This window comes from Python bivittatus, unplaced genomic scaffold (genome assembly GCF_059951505.1).
Source record: "Python bivittatus isolate LINGU-HERP-01145 unplaced genomic scaffold, Pbiv_v1 ctg000070_np1212, whole genome shotgun sequence".
NCBI lineage: Eukaryota > Metazoa > Chordata > Lepidosauria > Squamata > Pythonidae > Python > Python bivittatus.
Window position 1 is genome coordinate 3,527,465 of NW_028277034.1, and position 24,120 is coordinate 3,551,584.

The 24,120-nt window shown below is 36.3% G+C and overlaps 1 protein-coding gene across 2 annotated transcripts in view; it reads right to left on the minus strand.

The window, feature by feature from the left end:
• Positions 1 to 24,120, minus strand: part of SGCZ (sarcoglycan zeta) — a 201,225-nt gene that overhangs the window by 15,128 nt on the left and 161,977 nt on the right. For both annotated transcript variants that reach the window (XM_088131119.1, XM_088131110.1), the window contains one exon: positions 1,103 to 1,175. In XM_088131119.1, the coding sequence (XP_087987245.1) occupies positions 1,103 to 1,175 (73 nt within the window). The remainder of the gene's footprint in view (positions 1 to 1,102; positions 1,176 to 24,120) is intronic.

Below are 24,120 nucleotides of genomic sequence, written 5' to 3' on the forward strand. Positions count from 1 at the left end.
TTGTCTTCTCTGTCATGATGCCTACTCTATAGAACTTGGGTTTTTTGTAGTTTATGATTGTTGATGTTTTCTTTTTCTTTTTGGTCACTGCCTCGAGTTTCATGGGATAGTAGAACAGCCGTATAAAATAGATAGATAGATAGATAGATAGATAGATAGATAGATAGATAGATAGATAGATCATTCATTCATTCATTCATTCATTCATTCATTCATTCATTCATTCATTCACTGGATAGATGAGAAACCTTATAAATTTGGTAACTAGCTAACTAAATAAATAAGCAAGCTTTTCTAGAAGCTTTACATTTTATTTGTTCATAGAACAAATTATTCCCAAGTTCTCACTCATAGGAGAAATGACCATGCTCAAATTACCATATTTGGACACACGAGAAAACATAACTCTTTTGAGAAGTCATCAGCATCAAGGTGAATGGACTCAATTACAGGAGGGATGGATACACTGTTGGAAGACCTGAAGTACTAGATCAGGGACAGATTATTCTGGAAACAATCTATGTGATTGCTAAGAACTGATACTGACTTGATGACACATAATCAATCAATCATGTTTCATTTGTAGGTTAAATATTTACACTATTATTTATGTGCAAGAAAGAAAATAAATTTATTGTTGTAACCATAGGTCATAACCTTGTAATATAGCATAAGATATAATAAAGCAAAATAACAATAACATTTTTAAAACAGTAAAAAGAGTACAAGATATAAGAAGATTGGATCAAATGAGGACTACAGGTAAGAATCTAATTTTTTGAAAAAAGTTTAAATGTCAACAAAGCAAAAATAGCAACCTGACTACTAACAGTTGGAAACACATCTGGAAGAAGACAATTCAATTATCTGATCTGAGCCCTTAAGTTCACTCACCATCAATAGTTTGGCCATCATAAATGGGGGACTAAAGGACATAATGAATAATGTCCTCCATTTGACCACATCCCAGGGACAATTATTTATGTGCAAGGAATACAAATAGGATTCAACTGTCCTGGTGAATGCAATAAAAAAACCTGAAACTTCTCTTGCCCAATCATTTTGCAACATAATATCCAAAAACTGCTTTTAAGGCACCTACTTGAGGTCTTGAGAAGGTTCAGCTCTGATATGGGGGGTTTCCACAGAATGCTCAAATACAGCTCCTTCTGTGCCTACAACAAATACATGAATAGAATACAGGATAATTACATTCCACATCAACGTTTCATTTGAAAAGTAATGAAACCCCATCTCCAAAAAAAGCTTAATTAATATTAATAAGGTGAATTAATATTTATGAGCTTTATTTCAATGAAACTTCTTGTAGAAGAATTTTAAGACAGTACAACATATGAGAAAGTTTTGATTGGCTTCACTAAAAGTAACAGCCTTGATCCATATGCCTGTAAATAGATAAAATTAATGGGCCATTGGTTCATTGGTCCTTTCCACAGAAGCAGGAGGCCCTTGCTCAGGTATTTACTTTCTCCAGGAGTTTTGTGAACAGTCCTTTCTGTTCATGGAGCTATATGCCTAGAAAGTATACATCTGTTGAAAAAAAAAATGACTGAATTATCTCCATAATGGGTACATAATATTTATTTTTTTTAATTTTTTTTTATTTTTTATCTGCACTCAATCGTGACCGATTCTGCAGCAAAACTGTCCCTGCAGTTTTCACGGCAAGGTATTTCGGAAGTGGTTTGCCACTGCCTCCTTCCTAGAGCGGAGCCCAGCTGGCGAGTGCAGGAGGCAGGGTTTCCGTTGCTTCACACCTTTTTTCGGGCGTGCGTGGCTTTTGCATTACCAGCAACTGGTCCCGTCTCCCGTGAAAGGTGCCGCTAGTGTTTTTCCTCCCACCAGGATCAGAGTACCCATTTATCTACTCGCAGATGCTTTCGAACTGCTGGGTTGGCAGAAGCTAGGGATGAGACAGGAGCTCACTCTGCCACATGGAGCTGGGCTTGAACCGCTGAAGTGTCGACCATTTCTGGCCAGCAACTTTCAGCATCATTAAGCCGCTGCGCCACTGTGTCCCCTTAATATTTATACTTATTTATAAATGTATAAAACCCCTTTGTACCCAAACCTGGCTACATTTTGATTTTCAGTACCTTATGAAATACTTAAGACAAGATAAAGAATTAAAAAAAAGTTTTATTGGTATAAAATACAGATTGGTAGATTAAATTGATTTTAATAAAATAATTTTTATTTTACATTGTTAAAATTTGTCTCTTCTAAGGATGCAAACTCTCTGTCAGAATCCTCGCAAGATTTTATAGTAGAATTTACTGTTGGCTAGTTGGTAGTTGCTTTTTGCATGCTGCGGTTCTGCCATTGTAAAAGGTGGTGGGGGAATGGCGGGTAAATAGGTGTAGCACCGTTAGAGGCAGAGGGCTTCTTATCACAGGCGCTGGAATGCTCAAGGCCATACCAGGGGGAGAATCAGGAGAGTAAGGAAGCAAGGGGGGTGAAGGAGGGAAAAAGGAGAAAAAACAGTTTTTGGCGCGCAGGGGCTTAGTCTTAGCAATGCTTTGGAACTGTACACTTGTTCTCAATAAATGAACTTCCTTTTGAATCAATATTGGTTGCAAGGAAAGTTACTGGACTTGGGAGCAGCGGGTGGCAGATCGTTACACTCTCCTTACTACTGACCATTTAAAGAACTCTAGAAGATTGTTTCTCTGGCTGTAAAGGTGATGGGGAAGAAATGTATTTTCAGACTTGCAAGATTCTGTTAATGTAATCTTATAATAAAGTAGAATTAGTTCATCTTGACATGCTTTCTGTCTGGACTACCTCACAAGGCTGACATCAATATTGCAAGTCTGAAAGTACATTTCTCCCCCATTGCCTTTACATCCCAAGAAACTAGAGAGAGTCCCTTCTGAAACGTTTGCCATATTCACATTCCTGCTGTGGGCTAAGCTGCCTCTTATCCAACCATTCCTCTGGCTGTGGCTTTCCCACATACCATTACACTTGACTTCCTTCTAGTGGAATGGTAGGAAAGCTTAATAGATATTACACAGAAAGGCTGCTCTTAAGGGCATTGGAAAAAGGGAGGAAAATCTTCATTAACACCAGAACAATTGACAATTTAAGCCTATCTCACTCAAAAACTTGGGATGTGGGACAATGTTAGAAGTGTGTCGGATATTTTGGAATATTTGGAACAACATAATGAAAAACAAGCTGCATTTATCTTTTTAGATGCAGAGACAGCTTTTGACAACCTGGCCTGGACTTTCTCGTTTAAAGTTCTGGAAGATACAAATTTTGGAGAGAATTTTATAATATGAGTGAAATTGATTTATACTTCACAGACGGCACAAATAAATTATTAATGGAGATTTAACCAAACCATGTGAGATATAAAAAGGAACAAGACAAGGTTGCCCATTGTCTCCTCTTCTGTTTATTTTAGTCCTTGAAATATTGAATAGTGACATAAGACAAGATGAAAGGATTGTGGGCATAAAGATTTAAAAACAGTCATATAAGTTAAGAGCTTTTGTGGATGACTTGGTTTTGGTTTTTGCAGAGCCTTTAAAGGGAATTGAACTTTTAATAGGTAAATTAAAAGAATTTGGAAAAGCACAAACCTGCTTGAAACCTAGTAGGTTTCAGGATTAATAAACAGAAGACAAAGATACTAACAAAAAACATGAAGATACAAGATCAAACAGAACTGATGAATAAAATGAGCTTTAAGATTGAGAAGAAGATAAAATACCTGGGTATTACTATGACAAATATGAATTGTATGTTATTTCAAAATAACTATGTTAAGACATGGAATGAAGTTAAAAAAGATATATTAAGATGGGATAAAATACAATTGTTAATGTTGGGGAGAATTTCTGTGATTAAGATGAATGTGTCAGCAAGAATGTTACTTCCGTTTCAAATAATACCTGTTTTGACAACCGATGTACCATTTAAAGAATGGCAGAACGATATATCTAAATTTGTATTGCAGGAGAATTAAAAAAAAAAAATTAAATAGAAGATATTACAAGATGCAAACGAAAGAGGAGGATTGGGTCTACCACATTTGTAATTATACTTTGCTACCTGCTGTTTAGCTTGGATGAAAGAATAGGTGTTAAGAAATAGAAGGCTATTGGAGTTAGAAGGACATGATCTGAGATTTGGGTGGCATGGGTATCTATGGTATGACAAAGCTAAGGTAGATTTCAAAACTCATTATATCAGGCAGGCCATTCTTAGAGTATGGAATAAATATAAATCTATGTTGTGTCCAAATACACATTTGTGGCTCTCAGCACAAGAAGCATTTTATAGATGAGAAATAATAAGTAAACATAAATGGTTAACTTATGAGGTACTAGAATTTTCTCAAGGGGATTGTAAAATAAAATCAAGAGAAGATCTGACCACAGAAGGATATACTTGTCAATGGTTTTCTTATGTACAATTATCAGAAAGGTTTAAAGTATATAAAAGATTTTATGGTTTTGAACAGTGCAAGACTAAGTTAGAGTTATGTACAAATGATGAACATATTATTGCTAAAATGTATAAACTTTTGCTGAAATATGAGACAGAAGAAGAAGTAGTGAAAGAATGCATGATAAAATGGGCTAAAAATTTTGGCTACAATATACAAGTGGATCAATGGGAAAATATGTGGTTGAAAGGATTGAAATCATGTTCTAGCCTTAAAGAAAATTTTTATAAAATGGTGTATTGTTGGTACTTGTCGCCAGAGAAATTGTCTAGAATGTATAAAGGTACTTTGAATCTTTGCTGGAAATGTGAACAACATGAAGGGACATTTTATAATATATGGTGGACATGTAAAAAAGCCAAAAAGTTTGGATACAAATAAATATACTAATTTATTAAATTTAAATTCAGAAGATTGAAATTAAATTCAGAAGATTTTAAAGACTAATGTACAACTGAAACCTTTTTTCTTTGGGGATTAATGGACAGAATACTAGAAAAAAGCCATGGAACTATGTTTTTATATATGATGACTGCAGTGAGCTTACTATATGCTCAAAAGTAGAATGGAGGAGGTTGGTAAAGATGATGGAACTTGCAGAAATGGCTAAACTGACTTCCTTGATTAGAGAAAAGACAATATCTACATTTATGGTTGACTGGAAACCCCTTATAGACTTCTTGCATGAAACAGAAAAAAATGCACTTATGACTTGTGGTTTTGATGATTAGAAAAAAAATTAGATAATAGAAAAAAGTGAGCTTTTTTTTGTAATCGTAGATTAGAGTTAACTTTGTAATCATACTTATATTTGCTGCAAAGGAAATTGGAAGCTTCTTCTGTCTATTTCTTTTTATCTTTTCTTTCTGCACTTTTGTCTCTTTTTCTTTTCTCTCTCCTTTTCTTTCTTTGTTTTTCTTATTCTGTATTAGTTTGTGTTAGTTCTTATGTTCTCTTCAAAACTTTTAATAACAAATATAAATAAATAAAAACTGGGGATGTGGCAGAAAAAAGATGTCATCTGGGTATGTTTATGCTGTGGTTAGATAATGCAATGTATAGCCCCAATTCTATTAGTTAACCATGAATATTTCCCAATGAAAGTAACAAATCAATTTGTTCTTTTGACTAGCGACACTGAGAAAATTTTCCTGATACAGGATAACAGCGTTAGGTGACCATAGAACTTCCAACCAAAGAGGAATTTCTAAAGCCCCCAGCTTGTCCCTGTTTGTGCTCCCGGTTCTTACCATGCTAAAAAACCCTCCCAACCAATTCTCTCATCCAGTTGCTAAACACATTTCCTCCTCCCTTTACTTATCTTGCAGGTGACAGGAGCATAAACTGTGAGGGTGCCAGTCATGCTTCTTCTTTCCTTCTCCTGTCTTTACTTACACCGTCCTTCCCCCCAATACACTGGATTTGCTTTCAGATGCCCCATTGCCCCATAAATCAGGTAGATAAAGAAGGAAGAAGGGAAGAGAGAAATCAGCCTCCTTTCTTCCCATTTAACATTTCAGTGTGCAATATTTCTTGCAATGTAAGTAAAGAGGAGATGGGAATATATTTGGAAGGTGAAAATTTGAAAGGGTATCTAAGGACCAGGGACAATTTTTTCCCCTCCCAAATTTGGAGATTGGCTTGGGAAAATGTTTACTTACTTTACTTCCCCTCTCTCTCTCATACACACACATGCTGACACACGCTCAGACATAGCATAGAGAGTACAGAATATGCACCACTGAAACTATTACAACCAAGCAAATGGATTTAGTCTCAGTCTTCCATATTAGACAACAAAATGTTAAAGTGCAGTGCTTTCTCTTAAGCATCCCGGCCCTAATGAGGGAGGGATCAGGCATAAAGAGATTAGAGATTAGAGCAGACAGAGCACCAAAAATCTTCCAAGAGATGTAATTCCAATAAAGCAAGCAACGCTGTGCAGAATAAATGGGGCTGTTTTAAATGGCATGATTCTAAAAGATATTTCTCTGATGCGGAGCTCAGTGTACATGGCATTCATCCTAATTCACTACAAACCACATCTAGTCATGCATTTGCAAATTGTCCTCCCTTGAAACTATGGAAACTGAAGATGTAGCACTCTCAGGGACTGACTGGGGTAAACTACTTATTCTGCTCAATTTACCAGTTACTGAGATCTAACCTTTAGAAAATGACAATGAACATGGTTTCATTAATATCACTGGAAACATATATTACAAATTACAGAGTTGAAAGCCTGGTGATAGATGTTGGTAGCTATGCATCCAGAGAACGGGCAGAACAAGGCGATACTTGTTATATAAACAGCAAATGAAAGAGTTTCTCTATGTGTCATCTTGCTCGCAAAAGAAAAAAAATGGCAACATACTCAGAATACTAGCAAATAGAGGCAAAATTGGGTAATTATGTCCTTCTATCGAGAGAAGTGTATATGCAATTTAAAAAAGAGCCTGTTAATTTAATTACAACATTTGAGGCCAGAGTAAATGAACTTAGCTCTGGGGGGAATGTTTTGCTCATTTCACATAAGGGAATTAAAAAAAATGATTGCAAGGTTTGCTGAAATAAGTTACAATAACCTAGAAACCATGTGGTTTTGCTTCCCAGGAAAAGCAAATGGCAGGGTTTTATTCCCAAATCAGGTGGGAACTCAGTGGTTGCAAGAATTGGGTTTGTTCAGTGAAACAAACAAAAATTAAGATGAAAGCTAAAAAATATGAAACTAAGAAGGGAAACATATATATATATATATTAAAAAATGTACCTAAGAACCTCAGTTGATCAAGTCTTTGATAAAAAATTGTCAGTCAAACATGACTGTGGATTGAATTATCTTTCTATATAGGTAAATGCTAAACTGACTGAATAATTTTGAAGAGTTAGCCTGGTTAAAACAAACAAACATAACAAAGAAACCCCATAAGATAGATCATTTAGGATGATAGTTTCAGGAAATTTGTTGCAATTTTAGCCATAAGTCAGTTTTTTCCCCTTACAGTACAGTATAACATATGGATAATGTTGGGAAAGAAACTTAAATTTGAGCCTAATTCTCATGAAAAATTATTATTATGGAATAATTTCAGACTGAAAATAGCTGGAAAATCTTTCTTTTGCATTTTTTTTTTTTTTGGTGTGTGCAGCTCACTGTTAATTAGCCCTTTACAACAGCCAATGTTATGCAAAATAAATTTGGATCAACTAAAACTACTGAATGGAAATATCTTTAATTAAAATTTCTCCAGACTTCAGAATTTGGGCTTGATGCATTAGCAGCATCTGAAACTTCCAAACTATTAATATTACTGACAAGGTTCAACTTATTCAAAGTTGCATTATTGTATATCCTTTATATAAAAAGAAGCAACAATTGACTAAAGTTTAAATTTCAGATGAGAATGTTAAAGAATTATCATTGTCTTGTGCACTCTATCCATCTCCAGACTGCTAGATTAACAAATCTGATGCTTTTAAAGCAGAATTTGTATCACAATGTACAAAGCAACAAGACTGGGAAGAGGGAAAAATATAAACAATTATTAATTTTTAGAATTAGGCAAATTAAACAATGTAATACTATACTGTACTATCTATTCAGGATACAAATGGGAACATTTATGCAGATTCCAAACATATGAATCAGCAATTCTTTTCAACAGAAAGATAGAGTCTCCCCCCACCCCAAAAAGGTGCATTTATCACATTTATAACAGGGTAAGGTTATTAATTTTACTTTTCTTGCTTCTAAAAATTGTGATTAAAATTTAATCTATGAAATTGAGGAAGACTCCTGTTCCTGATGAATTTCCTGTTGATTGATATACTGATTTTTTAAAATCTCCTATTTTATTATAGGTTTATAGGCAGGCTATTACAAATAATTCACTGCTGTTGCCTTTTAGTTTAAAGATTACAATTATTCCCCAGCTGACTAAGGACTAGATTGTGTGTTCTACTATAGACCTATTTCCTTGATAAATGTGGATGTTACAATTCTAACAGTTAATTTGGCCACAAATTACATAGCACTTTCCAACAAGAATGGATGACAGACTTTTGATCATCAGACAATATGAGATTTTTAGTTGACAGTCTTGTTTTTATTCGAAACAGCATACAGCAACTCTGATTTCTTAAGATGCTGGGAAAGTCATATATATGGTGTCTTGGCAGATTTTGAGATGGGTTTTGATTTATCTGGAGTTTCCACAAAGTTTTTTATATTGGACTGATATGATTTATTCAACTCCTAAATCGCAAGTGATGATTAATGGTATGCCTTTTCTTTGTTTAAATTTATGTCCAGGTTGTGAAGGCTGCCTTATTTTTCCTATTCTTTTTAATTTGTCCTTAAACCACTTGTCTGCATAATTAGATATCCATAGTTTTCAATGGAATTATGGGGGGAGGACAGAGCATAAGCTGTTATTAAATACTGATTATATTTTATGTTTTATAAATAGACCAGAAATTTTGGGATCCTGTCTGGTTACTCTGTAAATTGCAATAAATCACATTGATGTCATTGGTTCACAGTCACAATTCAAAAAAGTATAAGAATTTGGAGTTTAGGCTATGTCTTGATACCTTTACATTGACATAAGAATTTCCAGAAACCCTTCTTAACTGGTAAATTTGACTTTACTCTGTTTTAATGTAATGAAAAAAAAAGCTAAACAGGTGGTCTAGAATATCCTTCAGTATTTGGGATAAAGATGAATATGACAAAGATGAGTGCAACTCCAAGACTGATTTATTTTCAGGACTTCCCTTATTTATGACATCACATTATTTATTTAAAAATTATGAATTATAAAAAAAAATTATTTAGCAAAGATATCCTGCAAGATTTTCATTGCACAAGTGACAATTACCCATCAAGACAAGTAAACTTAACTTTCTACGCTTTCAGGTTAATCTTTGGGTAACTATTCCAGCTTGATTCCTATCTGAAATAAGGAACTTTTGCTCCACATTTTGAGAGTTATTTCTAACCCCACTGAAACCCTAGCATGTATTCCTATTTCTGGGTATCACTTTCAATATTTATACTTAATACTGCAAGACATATATAAAAAATATTGTAGATCAACCTATTCATTCACAAAAATGCTTACACTGTTGGACAATCACAGTTCAGACATTATGCCTAAGTTTGTTTTGGGGGAAAACTGTGTTTTTCATAATATTATCACTTTGGATCAACTCTTCTTCAAGGAAGTTGTTTTTAAAACCCCTGCAAATGATGATGATGATGATGATGATGATGATGAAGAAGAAGAAGAAGAAGAAGAAGAAGAAGAAGAAGAAGAAGAAGAAGAAGAAGAAGAGGAGGAGGAGGAGGAGGAGGAGGAGGAGGAAGAAAACAGTTTTGATTTAGCTCAGAGTGCTTAGCAGTATATTCAATTTAATCACTTGTTATTTGGTTTACTTAGTCCAGATGCAATTGCCATTTCTGAAGCTCCATAGTGACTAGAAGTTCTGGAGGAATTATCTGTATCTCCTAAGCCAGTAAACCTGTTGATAATATTAATGTTTGAAATAATGATCTTGAATGTTCTATTCTGATAAATCAATGGAGGTTGCATTAAACAGCATGATTAAACAAATCTTAAAATCCTATGTTGTTAATACAAAAAAAGAGAGCTTCATATATAGAGCACATCTCAAAAAATGCTAAATAAGAGTTCATTACAATTACTCTGCTACTGAAGATATAAATCTGGAGTTGGAGCACTAACACATATAGTCCAGTCTTGTCCTATTATTGTGTTTTGGGCTGATATCAACAAGATTGTTAATATGACACTGGAGTCAATTGCTGCATGTTACAGATACATAAGCATTTTTTGGCGATATTCCCATTATTTGGAATCTCTCACAATATCAAGATTATGATTTTTTTTAGGGATGGGGATTGGATAAAAGTGTTAATACACAGCACTGGAAGGAGAAATCTATTCCTGATTTGTGGCAATGGATTGTTTTTACAAGTTGTTTTTAACATAAATAGTTGTTGTTTTTTGACAAAGGGGCAAAGGAAAAGTCTTACAAGCAATATGGTCAAAGTTTTGCTGTGGTTGTGATGACTCTTTAAAGCTGCTGTACTTTTAAAATAGCTTGCGTAATAAAATATTATTTAAACAGCATTTCAATTAGCAATATATTTACTATATTTCAATTAACAATATATTTATTTTGTGGCTATTAGAAGTCACAGCAACCAAAGATTTGGGGCTGGGAGAGAGTGCTAGCCCCAGCTTCAACCCATTTCTCTAATTTTTCTTAGGGCTTAAGAATTTAAGACCAAACCTGGAAGGTCATGGAAAGTCAGACCTGAGGATGACAGTAATCTCCTGCTGTTTTTCTTAGCAGCTAGCATTCACAGGAATACTGTCTGGAAAAAGCATGCAGCCACTTTATCCTCCGTGCACACGCCTGTTCCACTCTGAAACTCTAGTGGACACCTTGGGTTAAAAAATTCTATATGTTAATTTCTGTTGGCTTTTCCATTCCAGTTTCATTTTTTGTTGTTTGTCTGATCAATTCATTCATTCACATATGTTTTATTTGATCCATATGTCTTTGTACAAAGCTGCCTTTCTCTCACACCCTTGAGTCCCTGTCTCTTCCTCTGCCATCCTCCCACCGCTGTCAATCTCACTAAACTTTCTAGCCACAGGCTGCTCTTCTCTTCTGCAATGCTTGAACAATGCTTAAAATTTTGTTTTCTTTTGTTTCCAATCAGTCTCTTCAGTAACATCTGAATGGAATAACCGGTTGCCTCTCAGGTTTTTATTATTTCATTTAATTCTATCCCATACTACTCAAAGACAACACAGAACATCAGAGCAACCAGGTGTAATAAAATGTAAAATAGATCAGTTGATTAAAGCACACAACTGAACACAGAATTTGCATAATGTAATAATTCCAACCATAATAAAAAGCAATAATCAGCTCCTAAGCATTCTCCTATTTATTATATTTATACCTCACTTTTCCTCCAAAACTTCAAAGCAATTTACATGGACTTCCCCTTTTATTATATCCCAACAGTACCAACCCCACAAAGATGCTTGGATGAGAGAGGGTGACTGGCCACAAATCATGCAGTGAGTTTCCATGGCTAAGATTGACTTTAATGTGGGTCTTCCTGGTCCTTGTTCAACATCCTAACTACTTCATCATACTGACTCTCACTGCACCATATTCGCTCTGCAAAACTTTCAAGGGTGAAGTAGAAAATATGTACTTTGATGTCCTTTTTGAAAGCAGAAAGTTTTATATACAGTAGCTGCTTCAAATTATTACTTTAAAATAGAACGTATCCTCATTGTACTTAGGGACAGCATAAAAATAGTGCAACAATGCTAGCCTAGAGAAAACAAATGTACTTCTGCTTAATTGAATGTGTTTTTTTCTCTATTATTATACACCAATTCTCTGAAAATAATTCTCCAGGACTGAGGAAGTAAAATTCAAAGAGGTAGCAGGAAGCTGTGTGACAAAACGCTAATCTTTAGTATGATCCATCTACAACCTGTAAAGCATCTGATACATTGACCCCCTGCTGGGAGGTCAGCAGAGATGAATTCAGCTTTTGTTTCCTCCCCAAATCTCTCCCATTTAATTCCATTTATATATCAGGACGACTGATGGAAACTAAATGGTGCCTTTGTAATTCTACCACCCATTGTTAGGAAAGTGGGTTTAGCCACTAGATATTTTTCTGATTTGATTTTATATTTAGGACATCAGAAGCAGAGTACTGTCCTTGACTGAGCAAAACAACAGTCACCTTCAAAGAATGTGGCTTTCACTTATCCCTCACATTCTATAAAACAAAGCACTCAAGATAGAAAAATAAAATTAAAAAAAAAAAAAGATGAGGGCAAGCAACCTGCCTAGAACATCCAAGCAGGAGGTCCAAATGATTCCTCTTTAACCATCCTCTCTACAATGAACCTTGAACATATGCTGAAACCCAAGGACTCATTCATTTGGTAATAAGTAATTTGTTTGACAATGGTTTTATCTGAAGATAAATGTACATGTTTGTTTTCTCTTTCTCCCCATGTTATCCTTCCAATGCAGCATTGTGTTTTCTTTGATTTAAATAAGAGAATTTCTCCCCGAAGCCTCCCCCGCACGCAAGGCTTTTTGTTGTGCAGCTATCCCTTCCATCTCAGGATTGAGACAAGGTTTGTTGTCTGTGATTCTGGGCTCTGGGCCAGAAGACCCAAAACACTTTCTTTCCTCTTTTCATAAAACTAGGCTGATGGAAAAAGACCTGATTAAATGATGCAGAATTGACTTGTTTGGTGGAAGCCTATGTAAGTATCTTTTCTTGGGGAATCCTGGGGCTGCTCTTGGGGTTTTTAATTTAAGCAGATTGAAGATATTTAAGCAGCAGAAGGAGTGGTATTTAGGCTTTGCAAAGTAGTTGAAAGAGGTACTTCAGCTGCAAATAATCTCTTTGGCAATATTTTACCCAATCCTAGAATAATTTGCTTTCAAATTTTACTCTTCCTATTTTAAGAAACATGGTTGATTTGACTGAAAAATCAATGAACTGAGATTAAAGTAATAAAGGCTATCCCAGGTATAAATATTTCTGCAATGGCTTTAAGCTTACAGGTAAACAATAGTGCAAAAGTAGATGGTCTGAGTAATTGTCCACAGATTGCTTTAAAAACTGTTGGATGTTTTTTACTGTATATAAGGTGGCTTATGTGACAAGCTATGGGAAAGAAAGATCCTCAAGGAACTGCTTTAAAGTTAATATCACAACTGCTTAATTCAAGAGTAATTTTCTTAACTCAATATATTAAAAAATAAATCAAACCTTTTTATGTGAGCCTAACAACAAACCACTGGTGAAGTTCTTATAAGTTCTAAATCCCAGCCAGTGATTTAAAAAAAAAAATGCAAAGGGGCTGAGAAAATATCATTTATTACTTATTCCTTTTCATTTCTATCCTGCCAAATCAAAAGACTCAAGATGAACTATACAGTGTATTAAAAATATAAAGAATCAGAAATTACATGAATAAAATCAGTTAGTTTAAACACCCAGAACTAGACAGGGCAACAAACAAGCCAGAAAGGCACAACAAAGACATGATCTTTGTAAATGAGAATTTACATTTTTTCTACTATTTCTGTAAATGGAATCAAAAACAGTTTTTGATTCATTAATTTTATATTGAATCAAATATTTTGTGGATGATTTCTGTAATAATTGAAATAAGTTTGTCAGAAATTCTTTTAGCTCAGCATTTATAAAGGTTGATATTTTAGCTTCTCTGTATCTAAATCCTCTGGCCTTATCTATTATTCTCACAAATAATGCCAGATTTTCAATAATGATTATTAAAAAATTAAATACTGGATTTGAATCAGGCCAATATCAATCTATATACATTTTAATGTTAGAATTTAAATATCCTCTAAATATTCCTTGAAATGTATTTCTAAAGCCTTCTTTTCTTTATAGAGAGAAAAAAAGTGCATCTTTATCAAAATAACCCCCCCTCTTTTTTTTTTTTTTTTTACATTTTTTGAGTACCTTTTCAATTCTTATATTTTCTTGCAAAATTGCCCCTTCAAAGAATTCTGTTGAGTAGAATGAATTATTCATTGAACTAGTAGGCTAAAATTGCCGTCTTAATTCTTTAATAAAGCCACGGTCAATATGATCTAGCATTTAAAAGACCTTTCTATGCTTTCAAATTTAGAATTATGAGTAGGGCTGTACAAAAGCATTAGAAAGAAATGCTTCAAGTCAGAATGAAGCAACTCTTGAAAATGTTCAAGCTGCAAGTACAGACCATGCTTGCCCTAGGTCTGCCAGCAAGGGATGGTATCCATCTTTCTACTGCAATTGAAAACTGTCATGGAGTGCTTTCCAAGTAACCAAAATTGCTGTATTTCAGTCTGTCTTATTTTCCTCTATTTTGCTCATGCAACTGTTCCAGTTCAATTCATTTTGCTAAAATTGCTTTTTCATTTTATTCTTATTCATTTTGAAGGATGGATATATATATAATCATGAGACGGGAGCCCAAGTGCCCAGATTGTGATCACTTGACTGTGGGGACACTATGACAGCCGCAGCTTCACAGACACACAGACACAGACACACACATACCTATATCTATATCTCCATCCTTCAAAATGGAAAGAGTCCCATATTAATATCTGTATTTCTGAATTAATATTCCTCTGAAAATGCTTTTCTCTTCTTTATGTAAGAAGTTATGACCACTCATTCAGCGACTGTTCAAAATTATGACAGCGCTGAATGAGGGGGACTTATGATTGGTCTGCCATTTGTGACCTTCCCTGCTGGCTTCCCACAAGCAAAGTCAATGGCGAAGCCAGCAGGGAAGGTCGCAAGTTGCTCCCATAAGTCATTCCCATCACTTTTTCTCCTGAGGAGCCCCACTACAGAGGGATCTCATACTCCATAGCGTCGCCATGCCCACCTGCACTGTATAGCATGCACCTGACCATGGCCCCCACTAGCCCACCCACACTCCCTAGCCCCTGCTCCTGGTATCCCCCAACCCCTTATGGCATCTGTGTACCCCCATGCTCTTTACCTGGGACTCCCACCTCTTCCTGATTAACAACCTCTGCAATCCTGGGAGTACAACAGCACCTGGGACTGCTGGGGTTGCCATCATCAAACAATGTCATGTGACATCATGCTTTACAACTACATCACTTAGTGATGGCGATCCCAGTCCCAACTGCCATTGTAACCCGAGGACTAACTGTATGTCCTAAGTTCAGCAATTCCTTGTATCGAATTCCTTTGTACTATATCCTTCCTTTGTATTGAATTCCTTTTGGAAGTCATTCAGAATTGACAGTGAAGATAATCCATAGGTGGCACTATAATATAATTACATAAATTGCCAAAAATATCTTCAGCATTTTCTTTTTGCCTATTGACCTATTTGTTTCATTCCTTTTCAAGTGCAAATGAGTCATATTACCAAAATATATAAATTTCAACGAACATTTAATTAAATTAAAATTCTATTAGCAAATCCTGCTGGAAACACAGATACTCTTAAAAATCCCTTGTATTTATTCCATCCCTGGTTAATTTCATGACCTAAATAAGCTTTTTTTTAAAAAATGGTGTCTTCAAATCAGTTTTGACTTCTAGCAACTGCCTGCAAGTCCCTGCAGTTTTCTTGGCAAGATTGCAGAAGTGGTTTGCTACTGCCTGCTTTTTAGGGCTGAGAGAGAGTGACTGGTCCAAGGTCACCCAGCTGGCTTTGTGCCTAAGGAGGGACTAGAACTCGTGGACTCCCAGTTTCTAGCCTGATGTCTTAACTACTACACCAAACTGGTTCTCAAATAAGCTTTGGCAGAAAGTAAATCAGGAAATCTACTTGTATTTGTTCCTAGAGCTTCAAATTAGGTTTTAACTTTTGATCTAGGTTGCAAAGGGTTAGGAAGCAGAACAGTCTGAGTCTGAGACACAAAAACTCCCACAAACAGTCTAACTGCAATGGTGAAGTTCCTAGGGGAAGTTGGTCACATTTAAGTCTTGGGTCAGGAATTCACACAGCAGACATAGAACATAGCTTCAAGATAGGCTGTCACAAACATTGTTTCAGCGGAGGATCTACCCTCTCAGGAGGTCTTAAATAGCCAAGCCTCTTTGCTCCTCACCAGACATAGGTGAAGCCAAGCAGTCCTGATTTTCCATGCCAGACTCTGCAACATTTCCACTCTAGTTGCCTCCAGGGGTCTTTTCCCAGAAGCAGTCACTCTCTTGCCTGGTTTTCTTCTGACTTTCCTCACGCTGCTGCCAGTGTTCCAGCAGTGGCGGTGGTGGGACCGGGAGCTTTCTTCTGGCTCCAGATCAGAATCTTCCATATCAAGCTCAGGAGGAGAAGGATCTGCATTTGTTCTTTCTCTCATGGCACTGATCTCAGTAACTGGTTTCCAAGTTACTTGTTCATTTTCCCAGAAGAATCAGTCTACTCCATGGAAAATAAGGTGTGTAAATTAGAAGTAATTTACACCCAACCTGAATAGATTTTTGGATCTAATCTGAATTGGTGCTTAGCTATCTTCCACTATAAATCTAGTAGATTAGCTAGTATTTTTATTTTGATGTGGATATGTCAGATACCAATTCTATAAAAACAGAAGTGAACCTGTCTTCTCAGTCATCTGATTATTAGTGGTTGTTTGTTACTCTCTAGCCCACTGGGCACTTCCACACAGCCACAATTTGGAGCCCCCTACATAGCTAAAGTCAACAGTCTGCAACTATCTTCACTATTGCTATTCCCAAGCTGAACAGCTTCCTCCCAGCTGGCTAATAAAGTAGAGTTTATCAAGTAAAGCTTGACTCCTGATGGCTCTATGAAAATGTTTGTGCTGTTGTCTTGCTAACCACAGAGAAATGATTGCCAATGCCATTTTCCAGGATTTTGTTTTTTAAAAAAAATTCACAGTCCAGTTTACAACCCAGTTAGTAGACTGGATTTACTAACTGTATGTAAATCCCTAAGAGAGAAGTGTTCTGTCATTTTGTGCTACAAACCGGAGAATTCATTAGGCCCTTGCTGAGGTTTAGGCAAGCTCCAAAAGTTGATTAGTTTAAATGATTTTGTAAGGCATTGCTTAATTTTTAATTTAGCAGAAGTTTAATGTTAATTAAAAAATACATATAATAATTTTATAGAGTTATTTAATGATTCTATTTAAATTTTGAAGCATCTAGATGTGTATGTGATTGAGCACTAACAAACAAACAAACAAATAAGCCTTAGAAAGATCTCACCACTGGAAAGACACTATGGAATCAGATCCAGAGGTCAGGCCACCTTTAAAAAAAGTGCTTTACTGGCCAGCTAATACTTGCATTTGCTTGCCTGCTTTTAAAAGTATTTCCTATATTTTCTTAATGCCAGAAGTGAGCTGGAATGTGAGAGCAGCTATTAGTTGGGTGGTGGAGTATTTTCATTTTGTGTGTTGGTTACTGAGCACAGAAAAGAAGAATAGCTGAAGGGGCTTTACGAGGACAAGGTGAACAGAGAATGGTGTGGCTGGAGCAGAGGGGAGGAAGAAACGGAAAAGCCTTGGCCTGGGGATGGAGACAAAGTTTTCCCAAAAACGGTTGTTAAAAATATGGCTATCTTTTGTGAATCAGGAATCTAATCAATTCATGCCCATCTTTATGCTTATCATTTACAATCCAGGTGCAAAAATAAAGCAAAATAAAACCCAGACTCTTTATATATACCCTGAGCTTTAGAAATCTAAAAAAGACCTTATTATGCTTGGATTCCACTGGACTGAATTTGCAGTTGTCAGCCAGAAAAATGTAACACTATCATTATCCCCCACCAAGGGAGAAATTCAGCCTCATGACACAGCTATATAAACTGAGATATAATGACATATTACCTCCTTATTAACCCTAGATATGATCTTATGGGTGAATGTCTCAGTGGATTGAACAGGAAAGTCACTTTTCTTGTGTGGGGGTAATTTTTCCCACTTCACAGTCCCTGAATAAAAGCATGGCAAGTGAACTGAACTTGTCTGAATAATATTTAATGTACATGACATTCATACATATGACTTTATTTATTTATTTATTTATTTATTTATTTATTTATTTATTTTCTGGACTTACAACTGATTTTACCTGAGACAGTAAGAAAGTTGTTGGTTCAGAACTGCAAGCATTCTCCTTGATGGATCTGTACATTAAAGTTGAATTAAACCCATTTTGCATATTCAACTCAACAAAGGCAAGATATGCATGAGAACGCCACCAATTGTGCACTGTGACAGAAATGTGCTTCTGTGCTGCTTGGCCATTATACGGCAAGCTAAGAATAAGATTGTACTTCTCAATCCTTAATAGTAATGCCATTTTTGAAAGATAGATAAATGTTGATAGTATTAGCAAAAGAAATCCATTTGCTTTGCACTTCCTTTGATGCGGTATGTTTTTGAAGGAGAACTTTCACATTGGCCTGAACATTTTGATATAGAGAAAAATTGATGGCGATTCATGTGGATGAATTGAACAAATTGCATTTTGGTTGTCAGAGTCACTGGAGATCCTTCTAGGAATGGATAATCCATTCTCAATGGGTTCTTACTCCACCCCCAGCATTCTTCTAATCCATAGCAATAGAATTTACAAGGTAAGTGCCTCTGGATCAATCTATTCTCACTGACAATAATACTAATATAATGAGGGATTGATGGGAGAGAGAGATTTAAGCTTCCCAGCCCCATCTAGCAAATATGCATAAACCCACTGTTTTCCATGCTATATGGGGAATACAATAATTTGCTAGCAGATTGCTATAGGAAAAAAGATTTGTGTGAACATATGTGCATGCAAGAGATATACGAGAGTGGACAGTGTGGTATGCAAATAGAGGTACCTAAACTTACATTTAGATGCATGTTCATACAGCCCTGAACAAGCAACTGGTGTGATCTCAGTTGCCATCCCTGGTTTCTAGTAATCCATTTATTAGTATGCTAACTCACTGAAAGAAAGGAAGAGTAAAGAACTAGACAACCCATGACCTGCTGGGTCATTGTTTCAGAGATATTTCCTTACCTAAACAGAGAAACAGAATAACCAAGGGCAAAAAAAGCAGTGGGAGTGTGAGCGACCTATGACTTGCTGCTGGCTTTCCCATTGACTTTGCTTGTTGGAAGCTGGTAGGGAGCATCAGAAACCAACCAACCAACCAACCTTCCTTTCTTCCCTCCCTCCCTCATATAATATAGGTTTGTACCATTTTCCCTCCCCTCACAACCCTCAGGAGAGCCCCAGTGAAGCCTCCTCCTCTTCCTCCTCAGCTGTAATGGAAGGCTTGAGCCAGGAAGATACTGGAATGGAGGATCAAGGTTATCAGGAGGGAGGGGGGACATTCCAGAGCAAGTGCTTTCTCAGTCCATAGCAAGACCATGGGAAGAGAAAGAGGATGAAGCTAGCCCCTCCCTAGAGACTCACGGGGTGTATCCACTAGTTGCTTTAGCATAGGTTTAGTCTGGTGAGATTCTGTCTATTAGGTACAAGCTAATAAAGGAAGTAGACTGGACTGGATTGCCTTGTTGTTGTTTTTGGGCTGAACCTGACATCAGCTGACCTGTGGAACTGCCTGCCACTTTGCTGGGGGGAGGTGGAACAAATGGAACCCTTGTTCTGCATTCTGGCAGAAATGTCCCCAAGGGCCCCCCTCCCTCACAGAAGGAAGAGGGCTCAACCGTTCACCACCTGTTCCTCTCAGCCAGCCCTACCTTGCCAGCAGGCATCCACATTGCTGCCTCAACCTTCCCTCAAAGCTCACCACCTTAAGATATTTCAAATGTCTGCCTCATTTCCAAAGCAGCCAATTTGCTTTTCTCCCATTGGGACCTGCTACCAGCTGATTGGATGCAGGGGGCAGAGGGAGGCAGGAAAGAGGTCAGGAATAAGCCCACAACAATCACGTGACCTGGGCTGACTGTGGCAGCAAGGCAGAGCAGCAGTACCGAAGCATCCATAAATGTCCCAAGTTTCAATTCCATTGGAGTAATGGGTCCCAGATTTTGGATGCATTCTGTAAGTTAACCCATTTGAGGTACCTTGGTTCAAAAATTGTTGCCCTATGATGCATCATTTTGCCTAGTGGAAGGTTACAGACACGAGAGTTTATTAGTACATAGATAGATGTATGATCTTCCATTAATCAGTATATAATCTTATTAAGCAAGAGTGGGATTCTCTCAGCAAACTATTCTGAAAAGTTGGATTATTCTAAATAACCATCAGCAATGTGGTGGTCATAAGTGCTATTTTGCTGAATGGGTTAGATATATATTATTGTTTTCCTCCAGCTTTAATGGTTTATAAAGCAGGGCACAAGAACCACAAAACAGATCTATAGTAAGCTTCTGTGTCAGTCATTGCAGGCACAATATGTGATCTCTCCTCAAACATAGTTCATCATTTATTTTCTGAATATTATTGAACACGTTCAAATTGGTTTGTTTATATTCTTCTAACATTTTTAATTTGTTCACATTCCTTATCTCTTCCATTTTGTCAATTTCTTTTTCAAGCCATAAACAATATTTTAACATTTTAATCTACAGTATTTTAACTGTTTTAGCATGCTTTGTATATAGTCCAATAATCTGCATGTTTATGCAGCTTTAATCCAAATCTAATATGTTCTCAATACTCTTACAGATATTACTACCATTTATTTGAGAGTCTTTTTATTCCTCTGAAACATAACTGAGTGCTTGTAATAGATTTTGTTCAACTTCCCTTATCCCCAAATTATTATTATTAGTAATTATTAAGCCACAGTGCCTTCAAGACTATAAAGGCCACATAAAGTTTGCCATGGTTGTGCTGTATACTTTTCTGGCTACAGCTGGAAGACCAGACAGTAATCTAGTGTAGAATGATCCACTGTTAGCACCGTTTATTCTTCCACCTTTATACTGTTCTGAAACACCCAATCAGTCAGTTCCCTTTAAAATGCCTAGCGCATTTTATTTGCTTAAAATGCTTAGCAGGCTAATAGGGTGGTAATTTGAGTGACTACTTTTATTTCCCTTTTTATATATTGAGATGGTGATGGATTTGCTCCATTCTGATGGAATCTGAAGTTTGCAATCTGTTTGTGTAAACTAATCGGCGAGGATTGAGACCTGTCATTTGACATTAATCTGCAGGGATTAAATCCTGGGGATTTTGCCTTGCTTCAACTGCATAATAATTTTTACAGTCTTGGAATGGGCTCTAGAACCTAGCTTTCTAGATCTCCTGGGCAAATTCCTGGAGTATAACTCTAGTTGGTGTTGTTACTGAATTGTAAAATGTTTGGCCCAGATATGAAGTATATTTGGGTGTGTGTGTGAATGTGTGCACGTGTGTGTGTGTGTACGGTGTGAACAGATTTCATAAAGTGATAAAATTCCTTTCTTGGATGATTTGGGTAAATTTTGCTACCCAAATGTGCTGCATGCTTCTTTTTGATTAAAAGAAACTTATATGGTTAAGTTAAACTTTGTTCCCTCTAGAACAGTATTTCAAAGTTTCTTTGAATTTTGATTTATTTTGTATATTTTGCATTATTTTGCATATATACTGGCATATTCTTGGTCAAAGCATGGCTTGCAATTGTATTTTACCTTAAAGTTTCTTTATTGATGCCTTAACCAAGATATCTTGGATACTGGAGATCATTGGAAGTCACTGACCATGTCTGTGCCGGTGACCATTGCAGATGGAAGGATGAAGCTAAGAGGCTTAGTTCAAATTAGAGAAGAGAGTGAGGCATTCCTATGACTCCTTAGACCAGCTTCTTTTCCTCCTGTGCTTGTCCAAATGATTGGCCAGGATATAGGCCATGGAGACCTCCATTTCCTTATCCAATTCAAGACAATTTTCCACACACTTTGATTAAAGCTACTTTAATGATCCTAATCACATTCCACTGAGGAAGAAGTCTGTCTGGAGAGCTTTGTTCTTGTCTGATGTTAGCATCACTAGAATAGTTGGACAGCATTTCTTTTTACAATGCACAAGGGCATCTGCCTTGACAGTTAAGGTTTAAAGAAGGTTAGCTTGTTTTTTGTTACTTAGATTTGGAAGCAAATCTTTCCAGTCATGTTGCTTATCTTTAATGTCAGAGAATAGATTGAAACCAGGATATATAACTAAAAGCTCTTTTCCCATTGACTTTAAATGATTATTCTTAATTGCTTGGAATTTTTAGTGAAAGGCAAGATATTAAAATGATGATATACAAATCAATTTAAGTCTGGTGGGGATGGAACATATGGATTAACTTCAGAGATTGTGACAGAACTAAAATAGGAAAATCTACTTTTAAACATGTAGAAGCCAAGCTGCTCAAGGATATATAGCTAACAAAAAACAAGCAGTTTTCTACAGGGTATCCAACATAGGACTCCAGCTGTTGGATGTTGGTCTCTGTGTTCAATTATGTAGCAGCTCTCTATTAGTCATTGAGGGTAGACCCCTGTCATGTAGCTTTGGGGTTACAAAAGAATGAATTATGGTTGCAAGGTACAACTAGAACATTGCCGAAAGGCATTATATTCCCCAAGCCAAGAATACAGGCAGAACTGTCTTTCTACTTGCCCTTGAGTGTTGACCTCAAATTCCTTTACATCCCCATGTCTTGCATCAGTTCATCCATATTATGTCCTGTGACATGACATTCTGATCATTGGACTTTTTAAAAAAAGACTTCCACCTCTTTAGATACACATCCAATATGCTTATAGTAAGGAAAGAAGATGCGGTTTAGTTAGACCAGGCCTGACAAATTGGGAGCTTGTGAGTTGTACTTGGATCTTATAAATGTTTAATCATAATTTATTTAATGAAAAGGAAAATAAATATTTAATAGCTATCTTTTTAATTTAATGGAAGTGTATGTAAATGTAAATTATGGGCAAGGTTTCATTATGTCTAAACACGTACGCTTCATTTTATTGTAAATCAGTCTGATACTTTAATCCTATCTGCTAGATGGCATTATAATTATTAATTGCATTCGTCCTCTGCATCAGCCCTGCAGAAATATTGTGGTCAGTGCATCAACAGCCACTACTGGCAGGCAACACAATTTCTTACAAAAGACTTGGACAGAATATCACATGCAGAAAAAGTTTGCAGATACTGTTGGAGTTTGAAGTGCCTTATATCTATGTGAAGGTTTTTGAAAGCGGGAATCTGACTTCAGCAATGGTTTTGGACTTCCAAAAGATACAACCATGCTTCTATTAAGCACTCTACTTTGGGTAAGGTGCTTGAGCATCCATGTCTCATTCTTGACATCAGAGAGGGTGATGAGTTGGGTAAGGAACTATCATAATGAAGGGCACCCACTATGATTTATTGAAAACATAACATATTGAAGGGCATTCTGATGCAGCAGAGAAAATTGTACACAGTGGCATAATCCACCATGAATGAGGACACAATCTGCTATCAGTAGCAATGGGCAGAATGTCACCATCTTCATTTCAGCAAGAATAATGGAGGGTGCCAGTAGCCATGGCTAGTGCTAGAGAGGCTACAGTTTAAAGATTAAAAATATAAATGCAAAGAAGAAGAGTCCCAAGTTCAGTTCTCGCAACTTGAATTAACAGGCTGGAAAAGAGCTTCCTGTTAGGCCAATGAATTGCTGGTAAGCAGAATAAAAAAATATTGGGCAAGAATTACCAATGGCTTGAGCACCTTCATACATTTAATATTTATTTCCATTATGAAGCAATATCAAATTACATTGTCCTTGTCTTTGTGGATAAAGTTTAAAAGATTATCTTTCTTCTGGAGCTGGATTCAAAATCATGCTGCAATTATCTGCTTTACCTTTTAAAGAATATATAAGATGTATTGACACCTCCAATTGACCTTTGAATATTAAGAATCAGATCAAACTGGCTATTTTTTTTTTTTAAAAGGAGCTCTGTTGTTATTCATCAGGAATCAGAGGCTTCTTACCAAACTCTTGGTGACAATATGGAGTGGACTGGTAGACACAGGCCCAGTGACAGTGCAGAGTGGATACAGGCACAGGAACCATTCAGAGTGG